We start from the raw sequence: 21,300 nt of genomic DNA, 5'->3' as shown, positions 1-21,300 counted from the left end.
CACACACACACACTGTCTGAAGGTGTAGCCTGTTTGTCTCAGTGGGTTTCTTAATATGTATCTGAAACAATTAAACTCTAAAGAAAGTTTTTATATTAGCAGCCGTGTGGAATTTGCTCAGTGAACTGAAATGGCTATAATATAGTTTAATCCCTGAAAAGGAGACTCATTTCTGTATACACTGTGGCTGGAAAATAGTCTTTGAGAATAAACTCCGGGATTAAACACCCTTTTACTCTCCAACTTTCAAGAAAATTTACGATTTTGTCCCAGATTTCGATTTCCACAGCATCTGGCCTCAGAAAACCTCAGCAAGTCCAGCAAAAATGAATTGGAGGAGAGTGTAAAAAACAAAACAAAAACACAACGGAGCGTTGGGATATCATGAGAATACAATAGAAGCTCATCACAGTATCTGAAATATTTTTTAGTGAGGCTGAATCCACAGCTGCACTGAATGAAATATCACCGTAAGAGAAGAAAAAGAGCCCATTTTTTGTGCATTAAAGTGTCTATTCCAACAGAGGAGAAAGAGAAGAAAAATATCTTTCTCTCAATGCCTTCGCTCATTCTTTTTTTCCAAACAGCATCAGCAAAATCCAGGATATATTTTATTCTCACATCTGAGTGAATCTTCAGAGGTATCTCTGTATAAACATGGGGTTTTGATTATGAATATCCATATTCCTTCTCCAGAAATTAATACTGTCTACACTATTGTTTAAAGGTTTGGGGTCAGTTTTTTTTTAAATAAATTAATACTTTTATTCAGCAAGGATGCATTAAAGTGATAAAAGTGACATTAATGACATTTGATTCTGTTACACAATTGTATTTTAAATAAATGCTGTATTTAAACTTTTCTGTTTATCAAAGAATACTGAACAATTCAAATGAATCACTGTTTCTGTGACACTGAAGACTGGATCCAGCTTTATGATTCCAGTGATAAATCATATTTTAAAATACGTTAAAACAGAGATCAGTTATATTAAATTGAAGTGATATTTCACAATAGTGTTTTACTGTATTTTTTACCAAATAAATGCAGCCTTTGGAAAGCATAAGAGACTTTTTTTAGAATCAGAATCAGGATGAGCTTTATTGCCATGTAATAAAGTCCGGACTGCTGAAAGGATTATTGGTGCTCCCCTGCCCTCCCTTCAAGAACTGTATACATCTAGAGTGAGGAAAAGGGCTCAGAAAATCACTCTGGATCCCTCACATCCAAGTCACCCCATCTTTGAACTTTTGCCGTCTGGTCGGCGCCTCAGAGCCGCAAACTCCAGAACAGCAAGGCACAAGAACAGTTTCTTCCCCCAGAATTTTCAGTTTCTTCCTTTGAATCTCACTCAATCCTATTCCATTATCATTTATAGCACAATTGTTTACACACTTACTTATTTGCCAATTTGTAAATCTCCTTGTTTTTTTGTCTTTTTTTTTTTTTTATCTGAGTGTTGTTGTCTCTGTGTACTGGAAGCTTATGTCAATAAAACAAATTCCTTGTATGCGTAAGCATACTTGGCAATAAAGCTCTTTCTGATTCTGATTCTGATGTATGTTTACACATTCGAGGAATTTGTTTTCGTGACAGAAGCTCATCAAAAACATTTAATTTCTGTTGTTTTCTGTTCACAGGTGATTGCTCTCCTGGTCTCTGCTGGACTGAGAACACCTCCTCTTAACAGGCTGCGTGATTCAAGGTATCATTCGTGTCACTTGCACAAAAAGGATGAGTTATTTGGCAAATCTTAGTACTTGTTCAAACCACTAACTCGAAGTATGAGCAATAGCAATAGTGATGCCAGTACCACTGTAGGTCAAATTTCATTAACAATTACTTTGCTGTAATTTTCAATTTGTCAACTTTAGTTAATGCATTAGTTACAGTATCATGAACTAACAGTGAACAACAATTCTTAACAGCCTACTGCATTACTTAATGATATCACTGAATCTTATTCTAACTTTTCTTTACTTTCCATTTAAATTTAGTTTGCTCAATATTCAGTCAAACTAAGGTTCACTGCATGCTCCATCATCTTTTTATTGCTGTATACACAACACTGATCTCTTTTTCAAAACAGTATCTTGCAACTCTATCAGTCACGTGACCTCACAGCCCAGGTTTGGGAAACTAGCTGCATGTTGCCATGGCAGCACAGTCGGTCCTTCTTCTAACAGAGGGTTGATGGAAAACCCTTCCTTGTGTTCAGCATGTACCTGGTTTAAGATAGAAATATCAGTCTCTTTTCTTTTCTTTCTCTTTTTTTATTCTGTTTCTGCTTTCAAGGTCACTTACAACTAAGAAAAGATCAGCCACAGACTGTTCACAAGATTCATCTCCATCACGTTTCTAACTATGAATAACAAAACTCTTATTCCATCCATGCCAGAGCCAGAAAAAGTGCCCAAACTGGAACACTTCCACATATTTTAACCAAAGAAAATTAGGTTCTGGGGATTTAAAAAAAGTCCTGTTAAAATCAGAATTAAATCCTATCTGTTTTTTGATCACATGTTATTTATACAATTAATCTCTGCACACTGTTTATTTTTGAGATCATGATTTGTCATTAAAATATCATAACTTGATCTTCTGTTAATACAACAAACCTCTTTCTTGTTGATGTATATCAGATTTCTCCAAATATTTAGTATGCCCCTTTATTACAATCGACTGCAAGCTCACATTCAGATTTGTTTCCAGCCAATCAACAGCTATTGTTTTTTTTTGTTGTTGTTGTTTTTTTTAAGCCGTTTCACATTTACATTTATGCATTGATCAGAGAAGGTGAAGGTTTAGGAAAGTGACATTTTTCCTTTTGATGTACAAAGGAAAATAATGATAATCGCTAATATTGTTACAGCGAATCTCCAAAATGAGCATGCAAATCTTTTTTTGGTCTTTATTGTGACGTATATCGTCTCGGACATATGTCAGTGTGGGCACGACATGATTTTGTCTATTGGGAATTCATTGGATCATTGTCATTTGGTAATTGCTGTGAGCTCTTGTCATGATATTCCATAAAAATATAAGAATTGTCAACTTTGGATGGGTTAAATGCAGAGCACGAACAAATTCTGAGTATGGGTCACCATACTTTGCTGAATGTCACGTCACTTTCACTTTCAAAACAACAACTCAAATCTAGATTGCTCCCATTATAATCAAACTGCACTTTGCTACACTTTGATATCAGTTGAAGTTCACAAAACTAGGAGTAAACAAACATATAAACAAAGATAGTGATTTGCATGTTGAATCAGTAAAAAACCTGAAAGGTTTGTAGATCCCTCAAACAAGCACCAGCAATGTCATGAGAATTCAAACACAAACCTCTTTTCTCCTCTTTCTTTCCTCTCAAGGAGATTGATGTCTCCAAAGTTCTTCTCTCTCACCTTTAAACATCTTCTACATCTTATTTCTCCTGCATTCATCAGATCATGTCTTACTACTAGCATCTTTCCCCATCAAATTTAAGTGGCTTCAGATAATGGCTCTGCTCAAGAAACTTAAAAAAGCAATAGAACTGTCCAACACAGGCTCATTGGAGAAATGTACCTCTAAACTCCAAAACGTACCTACACATACAATTCACAGCAGTCTTGAACTGAAGCTGGCTTGATGTTCCTTAATTCCTCTCTTCTGTGTTTAGTAATTCAGCAGATGCTTGCTGGTACAGTCACTTGCTCTCTCTGTTCCTCTGTGATCTGCTGAGACCATCACAATCTTCAAGACTGAAGACACACCACTTCTCTCAGCATTTAAACCATAAACATAAACAACAGCAAATACATTTATGCTCTAACTTGTGTACTTCTTTGTGTTAATCTTGAAATAAATTAAGGTACTGCTAATGCTAATAATATTAGCATTTGTATGATGAATTGCTTATGCTTGTCCTCATTTGTGTACTGTATGCTGCTTTAGAGAATATCATATCTTAAATGATTCAATCTGAATGACAAAATGTAATAAAAATGCAAAAGGCTGCAGGTACAGCGTTATGACATTACAAATAGTGAGGAAACAGGAAAGAGATGCAGGACTGACTTCTGGCCTTGGTAAAAGGCACTTTATTCCAAAAGAGAGTGTGTTGCTCTTTTTTAGAGACAGAAGGGTTGAGTGCAGTCTATTATTCAGGCAAGAAAAGGTTTTTAACCAACCAGTTCACGGACACTGCAACCTTAAAATAAGTCCTTTTTTTCGTAGCTGACCTGGTGGATTTAAGTCTTTGAGCTAAATTCAAATGTAATATTTAAGTTTTAAATGACTCTCCTGGAAAATCTGATTTGAGATTATCTAGCAGCTCCAGCTGTAACTGTCTGACAATCAAGCATCTGATTTTAGATCAGTTTTTCTACTCGTGTCTAAGTTCACGTACATTTGAGCCTGAAAATAATAAAAAGCAACAGACTTTGGGAAAACCTTTATAGGAAACCATTTCATTTGTGCAGAATTAGGCAACAGGGAATCGTAAAAACTCCATTAGGAAATGGAACCAAATCCCAGACCCAGTTTGACAGCTCCCAGTTGCTGGTAGTCATTTGTCAAAGTCTGAAATGCTTTTATCATCTTTTTTTCCCATTTCCTTTCCTCTTTTTTCCTTCTCTATATTTCTGTACTCCTCTCTTATAATGTTAAGAGCAGAGCTAAACTGGTTTAAATGAAGAGCTGGGATGTAACACTGGGGTACCCAGTTATCTATTGAAATATCTCCCCTGAGCCATTAACTGAACCAACCAATAGATCCATTTTGGAAAGTGAATGCCAGCTCATTTTTCCACCGGTTGGCTATAACAGGAGATAATGGACTCTCCTAAAACCCATCTCTGCCCACTCCACCTGGCATTTGCCATTACTGCTGCCATACAGAAAACAGTTAGAGAAATAACTGTAATTCAGAAACAATTACGAAGGGCATTCTGCAAAATTAAACCTCGCCTGCCGAGAAGCGGTATAACCAGCATATGACAGAATGAAAAATTCAACTCATTGCCCGCTCTTTCTCTCACATGCTCTCTCTCTACCCAGTTCCCCAGCAAATGAAAGAGCATGGAGAGGTCTTGAAAAGGAACACACGGTTCTTTAATTTGTGTCCTGTTCCGGCTTGTGTTTCGCTATTGTCTTGAATTGGAGCCGACCTGCCTTATTGGGCAATGAAGAAATAACAAGATTTGCAGATGACTTCACAAAAAAAAAAAAAAAAAAAAAAGTTTTTGAAAACAAACTTGGAGAGGCAATGGCTAATCTGTAAAATCACTGCAGCTGTACCAGTTGTTATAGAAACGGTCAGCATTCTGGAGATGTGTATTAAGGATTAACCTAGCCTGAACTACACGCCTTTTCAATGCAAACGAAACTACAATTATGAGACAGTTGTCAGATTTCATAGGTGAATCCAAATATGAAATTTAATTGTGAGTTTGGCAAACAGTTTTGGAGGATTTGATATTTCCACACAAAGGGATAGGAGCTGCACTTGTATGCATGAGAGACGTTTCATAGAAGATCACCGAGTGAAACGAGTTGCCTTAAAGTGACTTGCTATGCATAAATACACTATGTACCTACTATGCACTAATACACTATGTACTTATGCAGTAGGTAGAGTTTGAATTATATATGCGTATTTAGCCACTAAGCATCCGCATCTGCCCCATCCCCATTTACTCTTTAATTAAAGCTGAGCAGTTTAGTACATGAAGTGTCCAACATTCCACACATATTATTATTATTATTATTATTGTTTAAGTGCATCATCCAGGTGCACTTTTGCTTTGTGGAGTTTTCAGTTTGAAAGCAATACTCTCACTATTTATATACTACAAAACGTCATAGAGAAGTGCACAAGTAGGGTAGGCTACACTATTTGGGACTCATCTTTTAACCTCACGGTAGACGACATATTAAATATTTCGAGGACGAAAACGAGGCGGTGAGGAATTTTTTTTTAGCTGAACAGTTTGCATATTAAACAACAGTACGATTCCTGTTAAATCTCTCACTGCCTTGTTTTTTTTTTCTGGCAAAAATGTAATATGTATAAAATAGAGTGACATATAGGATTACTGTGTACTTTCTCTCATATACATATATTTTATCTTTTGATATTGTGCCTTATAAAGCAATATATTTTCTACTAGTAGATTCTGGTGAAAGCTGGTAACCGTGAACTTTGACCATGGATGTGGTGAAGTGTGATTTGATAAAGCTGGTGTTTTCCTCTCGTCTTGTTGTTGTTCTGAACCATAGACAGTAAAAGAAAGGTCTGAATTTGTAAATCTCTGTCTCGTGCAGTAAATCTATGGGCGGCTCCGGGAGGGCGCGGCCGCCGGTGACGCGCTTTTCTAACCTTTATATCCAAAGAGTGAATTTTGCCAAAGTACAACTAGGCAAAGTGCACTACCAGGTGTTTGCACGTCCCTCTCTTTCTGTCTCGCGAGTGCTGTTCTTTCTCTGTATGCGCAGTAAATCAGATCGACACGGCCGCGCAGCGCGTTCACAGCTGATCCAACAGTTCTGTGCTCTCGAGCTCTCATCACCTGCTGCCTGCTGGCGGTAAGTGCCATTTGTAAAGCTTACTAAAACAGTAACCATAGTTTCTGTCATTAAAAATGTACTAACTTGGTGCTAGTTGCCACCGTCTTCAAAACAGAAACTGAACCAAATGAAAGAAATGAATCTTCTTAGACTGTTTGAAGGATTAACGGATTATGATTTTACGCAAGTAACTATACTAACTCATGTATTTTGCCAGAAGTTTATGGTTACCACCACTGTATTTTAAGTAAGTGAAATCAGCGCGCGATTTGTTAGTGTTCAAATGAGACAAAAGTTTTAGTAGTAAAACTGACGTTGTTAAACTTTAAACCTTTCTGTTTATGTCTAACGATGCTCAAAAAAAAAAAAAAAAAAAAAAAAGGAAAGAAACCTTATGAAACTTGTTACAATGGATGAATGAGGTGATATGAATATGACGTTTTTATTGTTTGATGTTTATGTGACAAACCCGAGTGTGCTTCTATGTACTCGGGAAGAGCCACAAGGGGGTGCTAGATAATGACACACAAAAACAAGTTTTAGAATTATTTTTAATAAGTTATAAAAGCAAAGCGCGCCCCCGAAAACAAACAAACAAATACTGTTTTTGTCCTTCTTTCTATACAATAAAAAATATAACCAAATCTATGTCAATTAAAATAATTCTTATCAAGGCCACTGAAAAAAAAGAAGCTGTAGTAACTTCTACAAGTCAGATACTAAAAGCAGTGACATTACTGTTGTATTACATTTTTACAGTAGGCTACATTTCAGATTATATTTGTGTCCACTGGTGTCATGTTCTAGACTTTTTGTAGACCGTGTTTATTGGCTCTGCATAAACACAGTCTATTACTCAATGTTGATCGTGATAAGATTATAATGACATTAGTGATAAGAGAAATGAGGGGTTTTGGGGGGCATGAGTTCAATGAGAGAAGTAAATCATAAAATAGGGTGTTTGGACAAAGTGAATAAAACAGGACAGACCACCACCTGAATGGAGTCATTTATCAATCACGTTAAAGTAACAAAAAGATAGTGTTTCAAAATAACATATCCGTTCAGTATGGAGTTATCATGACCATCTGTTGGGGTTTTGTATTCATGTTTTGAGTTTTTTTTTTTTTTTTAATCTCTGAGGCTACTTGGTTACTTGACATATAGAACATACTAAAACTATAAATTGCTGGGACACATTATCTATTAAGTTCATGTACCCCAAATTAAACCCACGATCTTTACAAAAGTTCAGAAATGGATTTTCGCTTTGTTTTGTTGAAGGGAGACCCCCTAGAGAATGTGAAGGAGGAGAAGAAACTGTTTATCATTTTAGACAAGAGGTCCTTGTCCTCTTGAGCAATGGTTGAGAAATCATACTAAACATAATGGCCTGTTATTAAAAATCGGTGTTATTTGTGCTGATGGCTACAGTCTGCACCCTTTTAAAATTAATATTTATTCATGCATCGCAACACTAGTCTATTATTAACGTAACATAGGCAAGAATAAATAATTTGTTGTGTTTGCTTTCAATTCCTGTAAAATCTATTAATATTGTTTTAATGAAAGGAACTAGCTGATGTGTAATGATATTTTAGCATTAAAAAGGAGATATTGATGTTTTTTTGGATCACAGCAGGAGGTTTTAGCCGTGGTCATAGCAGAAACACACACACATACGCGAGTGGACTGTTCTGTTGACAGGTTTGTTGGTTTGTGTGAACAATGATAGGAGGATTGGATCAAACTTTATAGGCTGTAATCAGTCTGTGGGATTTAGTAATCTCATAAATTATGCTATCTAACTCTCTCCCTGTTATTATTTGGATTTTTTTTGCACAGGAGAACTCTTTGTGGGATTTTAGAAGGCAAGATTTTTTTATCACCCGTCACTCCCTGAAAAAGAAGTGAGTGTTAATTAGGAGAGCATGAATGGTGTCAGGGATTGGAGTTGTTTCAAGCGTAAAGAATGTGCCTTTATACACAAATTTGTGTGCATAATTATTTGTGGGTAGGTTTGCTACAAGTGTAGTTAAAAGGCTCAGTTAGTGGGGTGATGTTGGCCTTCGTGTGCCCGATGTGAAATAAATGGAAACTTAATTCTTGAGTAAGTTCAAAGAAATTTCAAGTTGGGAGGAGGACCTTATTAGGACGGAGAAAAATTCTCCCAGGGACTGTGTGTGTTATGTGTAGGGGTTTCTTCGTCCTGTCCTTGGCCTTTTGTTCAGTGGTATGTGTGTCTGGATTGTAGCCAATCGGAGCTTTACAAGAGTTTACAAGTTTCTCTGTCCTCCAATTAAATTTAGATTAAAAAGTTGCTTAAGTAAATGTGACCATACTTAAAAATGTATCAAACCGTTCTTATAAGTATTTTAAATATGTAAACTTTTGGTTTGGTTGCGTGTGTGATTTTTATATGGTGAAATATAAGGAGCTGTCTCTTTATTTTAATGGATTTTTTGTACTCTTCAACTTAGACCATCTGTTGCCCACATGTGTGTGTATCATATTCCAGTGTGTTTGTTCAAGGTGTCTTTTTAAGACAACAAACAAAAATATAGCTATAAAACAAAACAAATTTTATGAATTATAAAGCCAAATAGTGTATAAACCACATAAAGTAACACTTCTGAGTAGAGACAGCAGCAGATAAAGGTAAAAGCTGTGTCTCTGCTTGTTTTACTCTCACAGAAAATACATTTAATGGCAAAATTTAATAAAACTTATATGGCTTGAACAATAGCATTTTGGGTTGAAGAAAAGTGCATCATAAATAAAATGCATTGCTATTATTATTATTAGTAGTAGAAGTAGTAGTAGTAGTAGTGCACCTGCTCAGGACTGGTAGAGCGATGGTGCTCATTTGATATTATTAAGTTCAGTTCAAAGGTTCAGATGGTTTTCAATTTGTAATTTCCAGGCCTGGAATTATTAGGCTATAGAAATTTTCAAAAGCCATGGAACAAGAAAGAGCCATGACTGTAGTGAATATCTAGTTGCTTAAATGTAAAGTTTTTTCATTACCCAAATTTGTCTTAAGAGTGAATTCCCTAATAAATATTATTTTAACAATTCTCCTTCAGTAATATGAACATCTTAACAATAGTTTAAATTAGGATGTATTTGGTGATGGCTTAAAAAATCATGATTTTAATATTCCTTATTTTTGTCATGTTTTCCAGTAAAAAATATTTTAACACTCTTGAATCAAGATACATTTACTTGATAAGCAACATTACTTAAGATATTAAAGTGAACGTTCAGGCAAAAATGAAAATTACACCATGATTTACTCACCCTCAAACCGTCCTAGGTGTATATGACTTTTTTCTTTCAGATGAAAGCAATCTGAGTTATGATAAAGAAAATACATTCTACATCATCCGCTGGAATGCTACTCTCAGTTAGCAGAAGCTAGAGATTACGGTTTATAAAATCTTAAATAGGGATATTTCCTTTCATGATTTTCAACCTGTTTTATCATAGTTTTTTTTTCCAGAAACAACTCTTGGCAGGCCACATGAAGACAACACAGTATGCCTGTCCTAGTTGTATTAGCAGATTCACTTCCTTTTACAATTTTATTCTCAAAAAAATTACTGGAAAGATCAAAAAATGTCAAAAAGAACATGATGAATATTTTAATATAATTATTTCTAAATCTGTCCAAAGTACATGACGCAAAGTGAGACTGTAGAGGGAGGTAAATAGTCCCTGTGGTGGGTTACACTGCTCTCTTCTGGGGGGCTCATCACAGAAAACCAGACAGGAGAAATGCTTTGATGAAGGGTTTTTTTGGGGGGCGGGCTATTCCAGGAAATGAGCCTGTGATTCATTTACCTGTGATTGAGGCTTTAATATTCTACTGATGACTGTCCAAAGAAATGCTGTACAGATATCAAATCAGTTTCATAGACTTCTGTTTGGAAGATAGCAACGGTGTCTATAGTCTCAGCCTCAGACATCACAGCCACGGACCGCTGGCTGAATGTCTGATGCATGCGGCAAACAAAAGTGGAAACACTTCAGGAGTTTCGAAGTGGTCATCGGATTGGTTGAATTATACAGGATTTCTGGGAGACGTGTGTGTCACGTTCTTTAATGTTCCGCCTGGAAACAAAGATGCGTGCCACCAAACCCCCTCACAAAAGAAGAATGCCATCACGTTTACAACTGTGATGACAAGCGCTTATCAGCATCAACTAAACATTGGATTTTCAAAAGTATGTGAAATATTTATAGTTTGCGGCATAGAATCTTTATTATGTGTCTGAGAGTTTTACACACCGGTCTGTTAATTGTGGCCACATTTCCATGCCCCAAAACGTGATGCAGAATGAAACAAATTGTGATTGGATGTTTGACATGTCGGTCAAACGACCTTGTGGGGGCCAATGAAAGCTGCCATGAATTCCCAGACCTTCAGCTGTAGAAGCTCTGGCTATGCGAGACTAAGGTGTCTATAACTTTAAGAGGAATCTGTCACTTTCATAATAGTCTAGAACTTTTAGAAACGTCTATAACTTGTTGAAGGGCACTTAATGGAGCATACAGTAGAGGCACGTCAGGTCAGCATTGGTTTTGATTAAAATGTTTATTTAGTAATGTGACAAAGATCCAGAGTCCACTGTGCTTTATGTAACATTGAAACCAGAGATAAACAAATATACTATGAGAATTCGCAAGAGAGCCAGGATAAGCAACAAGGCAGTGTATGTGTGTGGGAGACCATTCTTCAAAAAAATAAAATTATTATGTGTCAAATAATATGTTTAAGATGCGTTTTTATATTTAAAAAGAAGTACATTCCATTACAGTTTTTTTATGGTATTGGTATTTTAAATTATTAGTTGATTTTTATTAGTTGATTTAATTTAGTTTGATCATTTTTAAATGCTTTGTCAAATTGTATTTATTCCTATTATAGCAAATAGCAGCCATTACTCCATTCTTTAGTGTCACATGATCTGTTCAAATATTTGTGGTCAGTGTGGGTCAGTTTTATTTTTTCTAAGTAAATGCATAGTTTCTTTTTCAGTAAGGATGTGTTAATCTGATCAAAAATGACTGTAAAGACTATTACAATTTTAAATAAACTCTCTTCTTTTTAACTTTCTATTAATCAAAGAATTATCAAGAATCAAAGTAGTCACTAGTCTGTCAAGCCAGGACCTCGCTTGAGTTTTCCAAAATGAGCTCCTCTCCTGGTCCGGCCCCTGCGTCAGCCTCCCCTGCTCTGGACTCTGGCAAGGCCAACCGAGGGGACTCGTCTAACACCTTACCCCGTCTCTACACTTCCCCACTCAGCATGGACAACCAGACCGTCTGCATTCCATCTCCGTATGTGGAAGCCTGTCAGGATTATTCACCACTGCATGAGGGAGAGATCAGTCATGGAGCCTTATCGCTCTACAGCCCTGTGTCCTCAGTGCTGGGGTACCCTCATCCCCCCATGTCTGAAAACCTGGTCCCGCTCAGTCCAACAATCTTCTGGCCTCCCTACAGCACACACACTGCACTGTCTCTGCACTGCCCACCTCCAGTGGCCTACAGCGAAACACACGCACACACTGCCTGGGAGGATGCCAAGACACACACACTTAACCAGAGCAGGTGAGAATCCAGTCATAGACATCACATGCAGTGTATTAATAACTGATATATGCATTTAAACTCCACGTAGCAGCTGTCAAATGGATAGTTCAGGTCCCATAGAGACAATAACAGATTTGTGATCAAATCAAATGTTTTCTTTTCTTTTCGTTTTATCTTGAGGTGCTTGCAAGTTTTTCAAAATCTTGCAACTTTTTGAGCTGATACATGATATTGCTTTTCCAATCAGATTTTTCATGGGGTAGACAATAAAACAGGTGAAAGGGTTAAAAAAAAAGTTCAGGTTTGTTCAGGTCTGTTCTGATGAGATTGCAGACAGCGGGAAACAATTATTTAAATGCAAATGATTAATTCACTTATAATAGTGGATAGTTAGCGCAGCGAAAAAAATGCCTATTATACAAAATAAATACATTAACATAAAAATGCATTAAAGGCTATCATGTAAAATATTAATTAATGCAAAAAATGTGTTCTATGATGTATTTGATGTTCCTGACACAAACCAAGACCAACCAACCAAATATATATTTTAAAGGTTAAAAAAGCAAATAAAAACGGATAAAAATGATCAACTTAAATAGTAATAAAAATTATTATTCCAATTTTTTTAAGTTGATGTACTAAAATAACTAAAACTGAAATGAAATTTCATGAATATTAAAACGGATAAAAATGATAAAATCAACAAAATTACTAAAGCTGAGTTTAAAATGAAAATTGGATATATAAAAATAAAAGCAAATTCAATATATATATATATAAAAACTAGTTTCACACAGCATGCACAACTCGCGTTATGTTTAGAAAAATGTAAAAAAAAAAAAAAAATTCTATTCTTTTTTTACTTTATCTGTACCTTCATTTTTTATAGTTCTGTCCTTACTCATGCAAAGCTGTTAGGGCAGCAACTGGATGCTGATGATGGCTTGAATCCTCCACCAGGCATTGTGGGTAAAGGAGACACACACTTCTGTGCCGTGTGTCATGACTATGCTTCTGGGTATCACTACGGTGTCTGGTCGTGTGAAGGGTGCAAGGCTTTCTTCAAACGGAGCATTCAAGGTAAAATTGGTCAAGTTAACTATTTAACATCAAATACATGCTCTTCAGAAGTTTTCTGAAATGCCATGCTAATCAGTGGAAGGGTTTGCCTTTTTGAGTTTTGCCTTCAATACTGGACTTGTTCTGTGTGTGGATTTCTTTGAGTATGTCACGGCCAGTTCTCTGTTCAACCATAAACAAGATTAATTTGACCTTTTAATCTATAGACACATAAGTTTTGGAATTACTTGTAGCTTTTTAATTTGACATTAAAAAAGTGTGATTTTCTGAAAAAAAAGTTCTTTTGAAATATATTTTAAAATGTAATTTATTTATACAATGGAAAAGCAGAATTGTGTGTCTAGGCCTTTAGTGTCACGTGATTCTTCAGAAATAATGTGACACCCCTGGTATTATCAATTTTGATAACAGTTGTGCTGCTTAATATTTTTGTGGAAACTGTCATACATTTGTTTCCATGATTCTTTGATTAAAAAATACAATTTCAAAAGAACAGCATTTATTTTAAATAGAAGTCTTTTTGTAACATTAAACATTACATTTGCTAAATTTAAACACTTTTTTAATAAAATTATATATGCATCCTTGCTAAAAAAATAATAATTTATTTCGAACTTTTTGTGGTATTGGTATTGTGGTATTGTGTTTTATTATACTGTGTAAAACAATTCTAAAGGTACCATATCAAACATTGATTATTAATATATTAATTACATACAAAATTGAGTTTATACAACAACGACAACAAAAAAATGGCGTAGAAACTATTTTCAATCAGAAATTGTTAGTAAATTCCATGAACAATTATAAAGAAATAGCAAGTAACATTAAATTAAATGATATTTTGAAGTAGAAAGATTGAAATAGTATTTTCTTGTAATACATAGTTCAATATTCTTCCAAAACATTTTTTTTACAGTGTAGTGCAAAAATGTTTGAATCAATTAACAGCCCTAATAAAATGATCTTAGACAATAGAATGAGATGACATTAAAAAGCTGAATTTAACCAAACACTTCACTGCAGATCCAATGCTGTGAGCTTAATATAATTTTTTTTCTCCCAATCTTCTTAAGGACACAATAACTATATTTGTCCAGCGACCAATCAGTGCACCATTGACAAGAGCCGACGCAAGAGCTGCCAGGCCTGTCGACTCCGCAAGTGCTATGAAGTGGGCATGATGAAGTGTGGTAGGCAGAAACTTCTTCCTTTTCTGTGTGTAACCACTTATTTTATATAGAGTGAAAGATATGTCATTTTTTATATATTTTTGGTCACACATTAGTTTGAGGACCAATATTTACTAACTATTTACTAGGACTTCTGCCTTAATCAACTCCTAGTTGGCTGCTTATTAATAGTTAGTAAGGTAACTGTTTGTCATGTGTTTAGGTATGGGGTTGGAATAAGAGATCTAAAATATGCAGGATAAGGCATTAATATGTGCTTTATAAGTTCTAATAAACAGCCAAAATGCTAGTAATATGCATGATAATAAGCAACAAATTCAATTAATAGTGAGAATTTGTCCTTAAAGTAAAGACTGTGTGCTGAGTGTGTACTTTTGATGTGTGTTTGTAATTGTGTGTGTGAACAGGAGTGAGGCGGGAACGCTGCAGTTATCGTGGTGCTCGTCATCGTCGCAGCCCCCAGATCAGAGACAGCTCAGATGGGGCATTAGGGGTCAGACGGCGTTCCCAGCATCATTTAGAATTTCCCCTCAATTCCACTCATCACTTCTTCCCTTCAGGGGACAGAGCTGAGGGGCGTGGCATAGGCCTCTCCCCTGAGCAGTTGGTCAACTGTATTCTGGAGGCGGAGCCTCCTCAGATTTACCTGAGAGAGCCAATAAAGAAGCCTTACACTGAGGGCAGCATGATGATGTCACTAACCAACCTCGCTGACAAGGAACTGGTGCTCATGATCAGCTGGGCAAAGAAGATACCAGGTGTGTGTGCGCATATAAATATTTTAAATGTTCTCTTAATTTGTAAGTTATTACATCTTTAAAGCAATGTGTAAGTTTTCCCATATGGAAATGTAATACATGATGGTGCCCTATATCGAGATTATATCGATATTGCCATATATGTTACCTTTAAGTTGATATAAATGTTCACATACGTACATATATCTTCATTTGACAAAATGTTTCACATATGGACATTTAATATATATATATATATATATATATATATATATATATATATATATATATATATATATATATATGCTTTTTTAATCTTTAGTTTAAAGTGCTTTTTAAGTTGCTATTTTTATTCATGCCAAGTTGTTTTCTTGTCATTTCTAAAAGGTTGTTCCAAACCTGTATGATTTTCGGTCTCCTGTGGAATAAAAAAAAACATAGTTTAGCAGAATGTTGCTCTTTTCCATTCAGTGAAAGTGAATGGTGAGCAGGGGCTGTCATGCTCCAAAAATGACAAAAAGCATCATTTTTGTGTGAGTGTATGGGTATGTGCACTTATATCTCGTATTTGAAGGGCAGCAGCGGTGTCAGAGTGTGTTCAGGCATTTGTGAGTTTGTTACTCCTCTTACAGGTTTTATGGAGCTGACTTTGTCAGATCAGGTACATCTGCTGGAATGCTGCTGGCTGGATATTCTTATGTTGGGATTGATGTGGAGATCTGTGGATCATCCTGGGAAACTCATCTTCTCACCTGACCTCAAACTCAACAGGTAACATCTCCCACTGACACTGGAATACACAGATCTGAGCACAGTCAGTAATACTGGTCACAGAACATCCTCTGGAGTGTGTAGAAGGAGCCGTTTTCTGACCATTATTAATGACTGTCCTCAATGTGCCCATGCAAAGACCCAGCAGTCATTTTCTGGCTTACCTACTTTGCTTGCTAGTAATCAATTAGCATTCAACAGTGCCAAGTTACTTTTTTTCTACAACAACTGGAAGCAGCATAGCATGCTGGAAATTGGAAGAAATTTTTTTATACATCTCCTTTTGTTTTGTCTCTCTATGCTATGTCATGGGCTCTATGATATAAAAACGTGAATGATGAGGAATAAGCTTACATTTTAACAGGTCAAACTCACCATTAACAGAAATTGAATTGAAACTCTGATTTAAAACCACCTACAAGTGTGGTTTGATTGAGTGTTATTGAATTTGTTAAATCAGATCAGTGTTTTTATTCCTGTCATAATCATAAAACATAAAATAGTTGTGCTGTCAGTGTGTATAATTCTTTAGATTAGAATTGTTTGAAATCTGAAGGGCATCTTCCATAAGTGGGAGAGATTGGCTCATATCTCGCTTGATGGTAACATTTGAAAAACACTGACGTTTTGTTGATTTATTCATTGACCTTCAGATAATCCTCTGTTGTGTGTGTGTGTGTGTGTGTACATGCAGTGTGTGGCACGTGTGAACATAGATTTTGAAGTACATTAATTAAGATAATTGATTGTGGAGAGATGACAACTTTTTTTGTTATGATCTGATTTGGTTCACTTTTGTGAATGTATGGCTGGCATGTGTGTGTGTGTGTGTGTGTGTATACCTGTTTATTATTTTGTGTGGAACTGAATATTCCTCTTCCTTGGTGATTATCTCTAGTGTCTTAAAAAACCTTGGTGTGTTCTCATAACACAAGCTTAGTTTGTACAATTCATTTCTCACACAGGATTGAGTGTGTGTGTGTGTGTGTGTGTGTTAGAAAGTATGTGAGACAGCGTGTACGTCCTTTGTCTTTCACCTGAAACTTTAAGGTCATCTGTATTCTTTCAAAATAAGCTGCGTATGTTAGCTAGTATTCTCTTTACCAGGTTTTTATATTAATTCATTAATTATTATTATTGCTACATATGGCTCCAGAGTGATTTGTCACAAGAAATGTATGGCTTAAATGACTGGCCTTTTCTCTTTTATCTCTGTGCCATTCCCTCTCTTCCTTTCTCTCTAATTTACTTTAGGGAGGAAGGGAATTGTGTTGAAGGCATCATGGAGATCTTTGACATGCTGCTGGCCACCACCTCCAGATTCAGAGAACTGAAGCTCCAGAGAGAGGAATACGTCTGTCTCAAAGCCATGATCCTTCTCAACTCCAGTATGACACTACTCTGATTGTGTGTGTGTACGTTATTGGATGAGAGTTAAAAGCAGTTTGTTTCTTGTTTTTTATTTATGTACAGTAACTGTAGGGCATGCTAATAATAACAACATGCTAACTATATTTTAGCATATTGTTCAAAAACAGCAGCTTTTGATTTACATGACTGGTCAGCAGTCTGATCGCTGATTTTATGAAAAGTTTGTGTCTAGACGGTAATCTTTGTTGAGTGAAATTGTCACAAAATGTTCTGGTTTCTCTTTAACCGCATCAGATATTGTGATTCACTCCTTTTGTGTGCTTATTAAAAGATAACTGTTCAAGCTTGCCACAGACTCCTGAAGATGTGGAGAGCCGTGGGAAGGTTCTGAGGCTGCTGGACTCTGTGACTGACGCTCTAGTTTGGAGCATCTCCAGAACTGGCTTGTCCTCACAGCAGCAGTCCATCCGGCTCGCCCATCTGCTGATGCTGCTCTCACACATTCGACACCTCAGGTAGCACAGCATATTCTAGACATTCATAGCATTTTATGTTTTGATTTTCCCCTAATCTGTCACTGGTTCACTGTTCTCTTTGTTTGTTGTCTGTAGCAACAAAGGCATTGAGCATCTGTCAACCATGAAGAGAAAAAACGTGGTGCTGCTGTATGATCTCCTGCTAGAGATGCTAGATGCCAACACGTCCCAGAGCAGCCGGATGCTGGCACCTCACACAGAAGCCTCTCTTCAGTCGGACACGCAACAGACCACAGAGACCCTCCACACATCCAGACAGAGCGACCAGGAGTCCCGGCACAGTCCACAGTGAGTGGATACATGCACACTATGCTGTTTTTGGTAATACAGAAACCATATTCTGTGTAAAATCCACCCACAAGTTTATCAAAAGGTGACTACTAGATAACTAAATGATAATTAAGAGTTTATTTAACTGGTTGCCATTCAAACGGTGGGGTCAGTAAAAAAAGTGACAGCAGATACTTTGGTTTTGTTGCAAAACAGTTTACTGTTAAAAAAGATTTCTATTTCAGATAAATGCTGTTTTTTAAACTTTCTCTTCATCAACAAATCCTGAAAAAAATCTAACATGGTTTACGCAAAATATTAAGCGGCACATCAATTTTCAACACTTATAATAATAAGAAAGAGCAGCAAATCAGCATATTAGAATGATTTCTAAAGGATCATGTGACACTAAACGCTGGATTAATGATGCTGAAAATTCAGCTTTGCCACCACAGGAATAAATTACATTTTGAAATATAGTAAAATAAAAAACGTTATTTTAAATTGTAACACTATTTCACACTATTACTGGTTTTACTGTAATTTTGATCAAATAACTGCAGCCTTTTAAAAGTGAAACTTAAAAAAACTAAAACAAAAAAAAAACCAAACAAAACTCTTACCGAACCCAGGCTTTCAAATTTAGTCCTTGTTTTACAAACTAAGCAGTCAAATGAATCATTATATATTTTTTTAAATGACACTTTTAACAGAGGTTTTTGAATCTAAGATAACACATATTGTGTGTGTCTCTCTAGAGCTGAAGAGACAGTGGATAAGACATTACATGGTAGTCTGCATCGAGTGAACATGGACACAGACTGACAGTGGGTATCCCTTTTGTGGGCTAAAAAGCTCCCTGGATGCAGCATTGGATTTGAATCCAATTTCCATGCCGCGTATCCTATGTAGGGTCTCAGGGGATACAAACCAGACCTGAGAAAAAGAACTTCAGATGACCAGCGATAAACTGAACCAAACAGGGCTTTCAAATGGCGCTCAGTCCTGCTTCAACACAATGCAGTTTGAACTGTTATGACGTAATGTCAACCCGAAGAGGAATCCACCTCATTCAAACCAATCATGTGTTCAGTATTCAAGAAAATCACAAATGGATTCCTTTCAAACACTCTCCCATCTGCCATTTCTCAGCAAAAGCTAGCACCACCCCTAAATCGCACCATTGTATTAGCCAGTGTTATGTTTGAGCCATTCAAACAGATTGTCGAAATTACATACTGCACATTGAAATATTTCGTTTGCCATCCAAGATGTCTGAAAACCTTTGACTCAACATGACTGTTTCTCTGTTTCTCTGCCCAAACGAAATGAAATGCACACTTCTAATAGTTATGCATTTTGTATTCTTGTGTCTTTGTATTTGTAAGATGTTGGAGTGCTGTTATTTGCTGTCCTGTGGTGCTTTTTGTGGTTTATAAAGTACTTGTCATTGACAGTAAATGTAACACTTTCTAAAACATCTGTGAGTGTTGACGCCTCTTTCAGATGTTTTCTTAAAGCCTGGCTTATACGTACAATCAACGTGATAAGTGGATCATTCTGAAAATACGACTTTGTAATGTGTAATTGCAGATGCAGTTGAATTTTCTTGCTACAAGTAATGCTGCATCCTGACACAATTCCTTGGGTAAAACCTGAAGTGTCCTAAGAAGCAGGTATTTGCAGGAATTAAAGCTAGGTGTATAATTTCTACACACGTCACCAAACAGTATTACAATGCTGTGTTCTGTCCTTCTGTGTGCTAGTCCCAATGTTCTTATCCCTTTGAAGGGCTTACCTGAGTGAGTGAGTGCTAGGAAGGGTGTGCACTTCTGCGTCATCTTGCCGAGCAAATTAAGGAGGCGTCGTAGTCACATAATTAAAACTGTGCAAAAAAATATTGGGAGCACAGTGTCAGTTGTACCCTTTGAAATTCTTCTTTCTGAAGTGCCCTTCAGAGGTGGGGTTATCTTGTTTAGAACACAGCATGAAAGTCATTTTCAAATAATTTCCCCAAACACTCCCTCATCTTCCATTGTTTGGACAAACAGTCTTAAACTCAAGCTGTTATGCTCAGATTAGCTTTTTAATCGCTCTACTGTGTTTACAGTTTTTGTGGAATTAACCAACTACTAGTTATCTACCATATTATCCGGACTATAAGTCACACTTTTTTTTTCATAGTTTGGCTGGTCCTGCAACTTATAGTCAGGTGAGACTTATTTATCAAAATTAATTTGACATGAACCAAGAGAAATGAACCAATAGAGAACATTACCCTCTCCAGCCATGAGAGGGCGCTCTATGATGCTCAAATGTGCTCCTGTAGTCTACCACTGAGCAGCATAGAGCGCCCTCTCATGGCTGGAGAGGGTAATGTTTTCTCTTGATTCTCGTTTTTTTTTTTATTGGTTCTCGGTTCTAAATAAATGCGACTTATAGTCCAGTGTGACTTATATGTTTTTTTCCTCATCATGACTAATTTTTGGACTGATGCGACTTATACTCAGGTGCAACTTATAGTCCGAAAAATACGCTAATTAAACTGAGGTAACTGAAAATAAATTGCACACTTCAGTAGCAAAACTAAATTCATTTTTATTGTATACAGTTGCAAAATAAATATGTGGGAATTAAAGGAGTAAATGCTTGCATATTTGTACATGTTTATTTCTGTTGTACATGTTTATTTCTTTAGTAAAATTGACTTCAAAACAAAACATATCTAACTTTATATTCTCTTCAACCATTGTTTGACACTGACAGAGCAAGGTTTGTTGTAAAATAAATTCATAATAAAGTGAATGTTTTTTAAAGTTATTAACCCTCTGGAGTCTAAGGGTATTTTTGGGGCCTTGAGAAGTTTTGTCATGCCCTGACATTTGTGCTTTTTTCAGTTTCTTATAAATATCTAAATGGGTAAAGTCTAATATCACTGTAATCAGCACAAACTGGGCTATAATAATATGTGAAATGCATGCATGTACATGATTGTATTTTTGAGAAAAAAAATGTTATGCATGGTTAGTGAAAAACTAAAAATGTTAAATCACTTGAATAAGGCAATAAAACACATACATAACATTGGTTGCCGGAAAAGTTGTGAATTGGAGCTTGTAGCCTAGAATTTTTCTTTCTGAATGATGTGAAAATCATCTTGTTTACTCACTCACAGAAAACAATATATT

General features: G+C 36.1%; 1 protein-coding gene across 3 annotated transcripts; it reads left to right on the top strand.

Annotated features, from left to right (window-relative positions):
* The first annotated feature begins 6,165 nt into the window (after positions 1-6,165).
* LOC113112465 (estrogen receptor beta-2-like) lies at positions 6,166-20,372 on the top strand. Of its 3 annotated transcripts, XM_026278059.1 has the most exons (10): positions 6,166-6,571; positions 11,685-12,169; positions 13,044-13,234; positions 14,311-14,427; positions 14,835-15,185; positions 15,797-15,935; positions 17,190-17,323; positions 17,638-17,821; positions 17,918-18,130; positions 18,871-18,937. In XM_026278059.1, exons 2-10 carry the CDS (start codon positions 11,748-11,750, stop codon positions 18,935-18,937), a joined length of 1,818 nt encoding a protein of 605 aa, XP_026133844.1. In that variant the 5' UTR covers positions 6,166-6,571; positions 11,685-11,747. The 3 variants fall into 3 exon arrangements, with proteins under 3 accessions (XP_026133844.1, XP_026133845.1, XP_026133843.1); XM_026278058.1 differs by lacking the exon at positions 6,166-6,571 and having other exon boundaries at positions 11,748-12,169; positions 18,871-20,372; XM_026278060.1 differs by lacking the exons at positions 17,918-18,130; positions 18,871-18,937 and having other exon boundaries at positions 6,167-6,571; positions 17,638-17,825.
* The last annotated feature ends 928 nt before the right edge of the window (positions 20,373-21,300 follow it).

The sequence above is a fragment of the Carassius auratus genome, chromosome 13 (genome assembly GCF_003368295.1).
Source record: "Carassius auratus strain Wakin chromosome 13, ASM336829v1, whole genome shotgun sequence".
Lineage (NCBI taxonomy): Eukaryota > Metazoa > Chordata > Actinopteri > Cypriniformes > Cyprinidae > Carassius > Carassius auratus.
The sequence above is the reverse complement of the archived record's forward strand: the minus strand, read 5'-3'. Positions and strand labels throughout refer to the sequence as shown.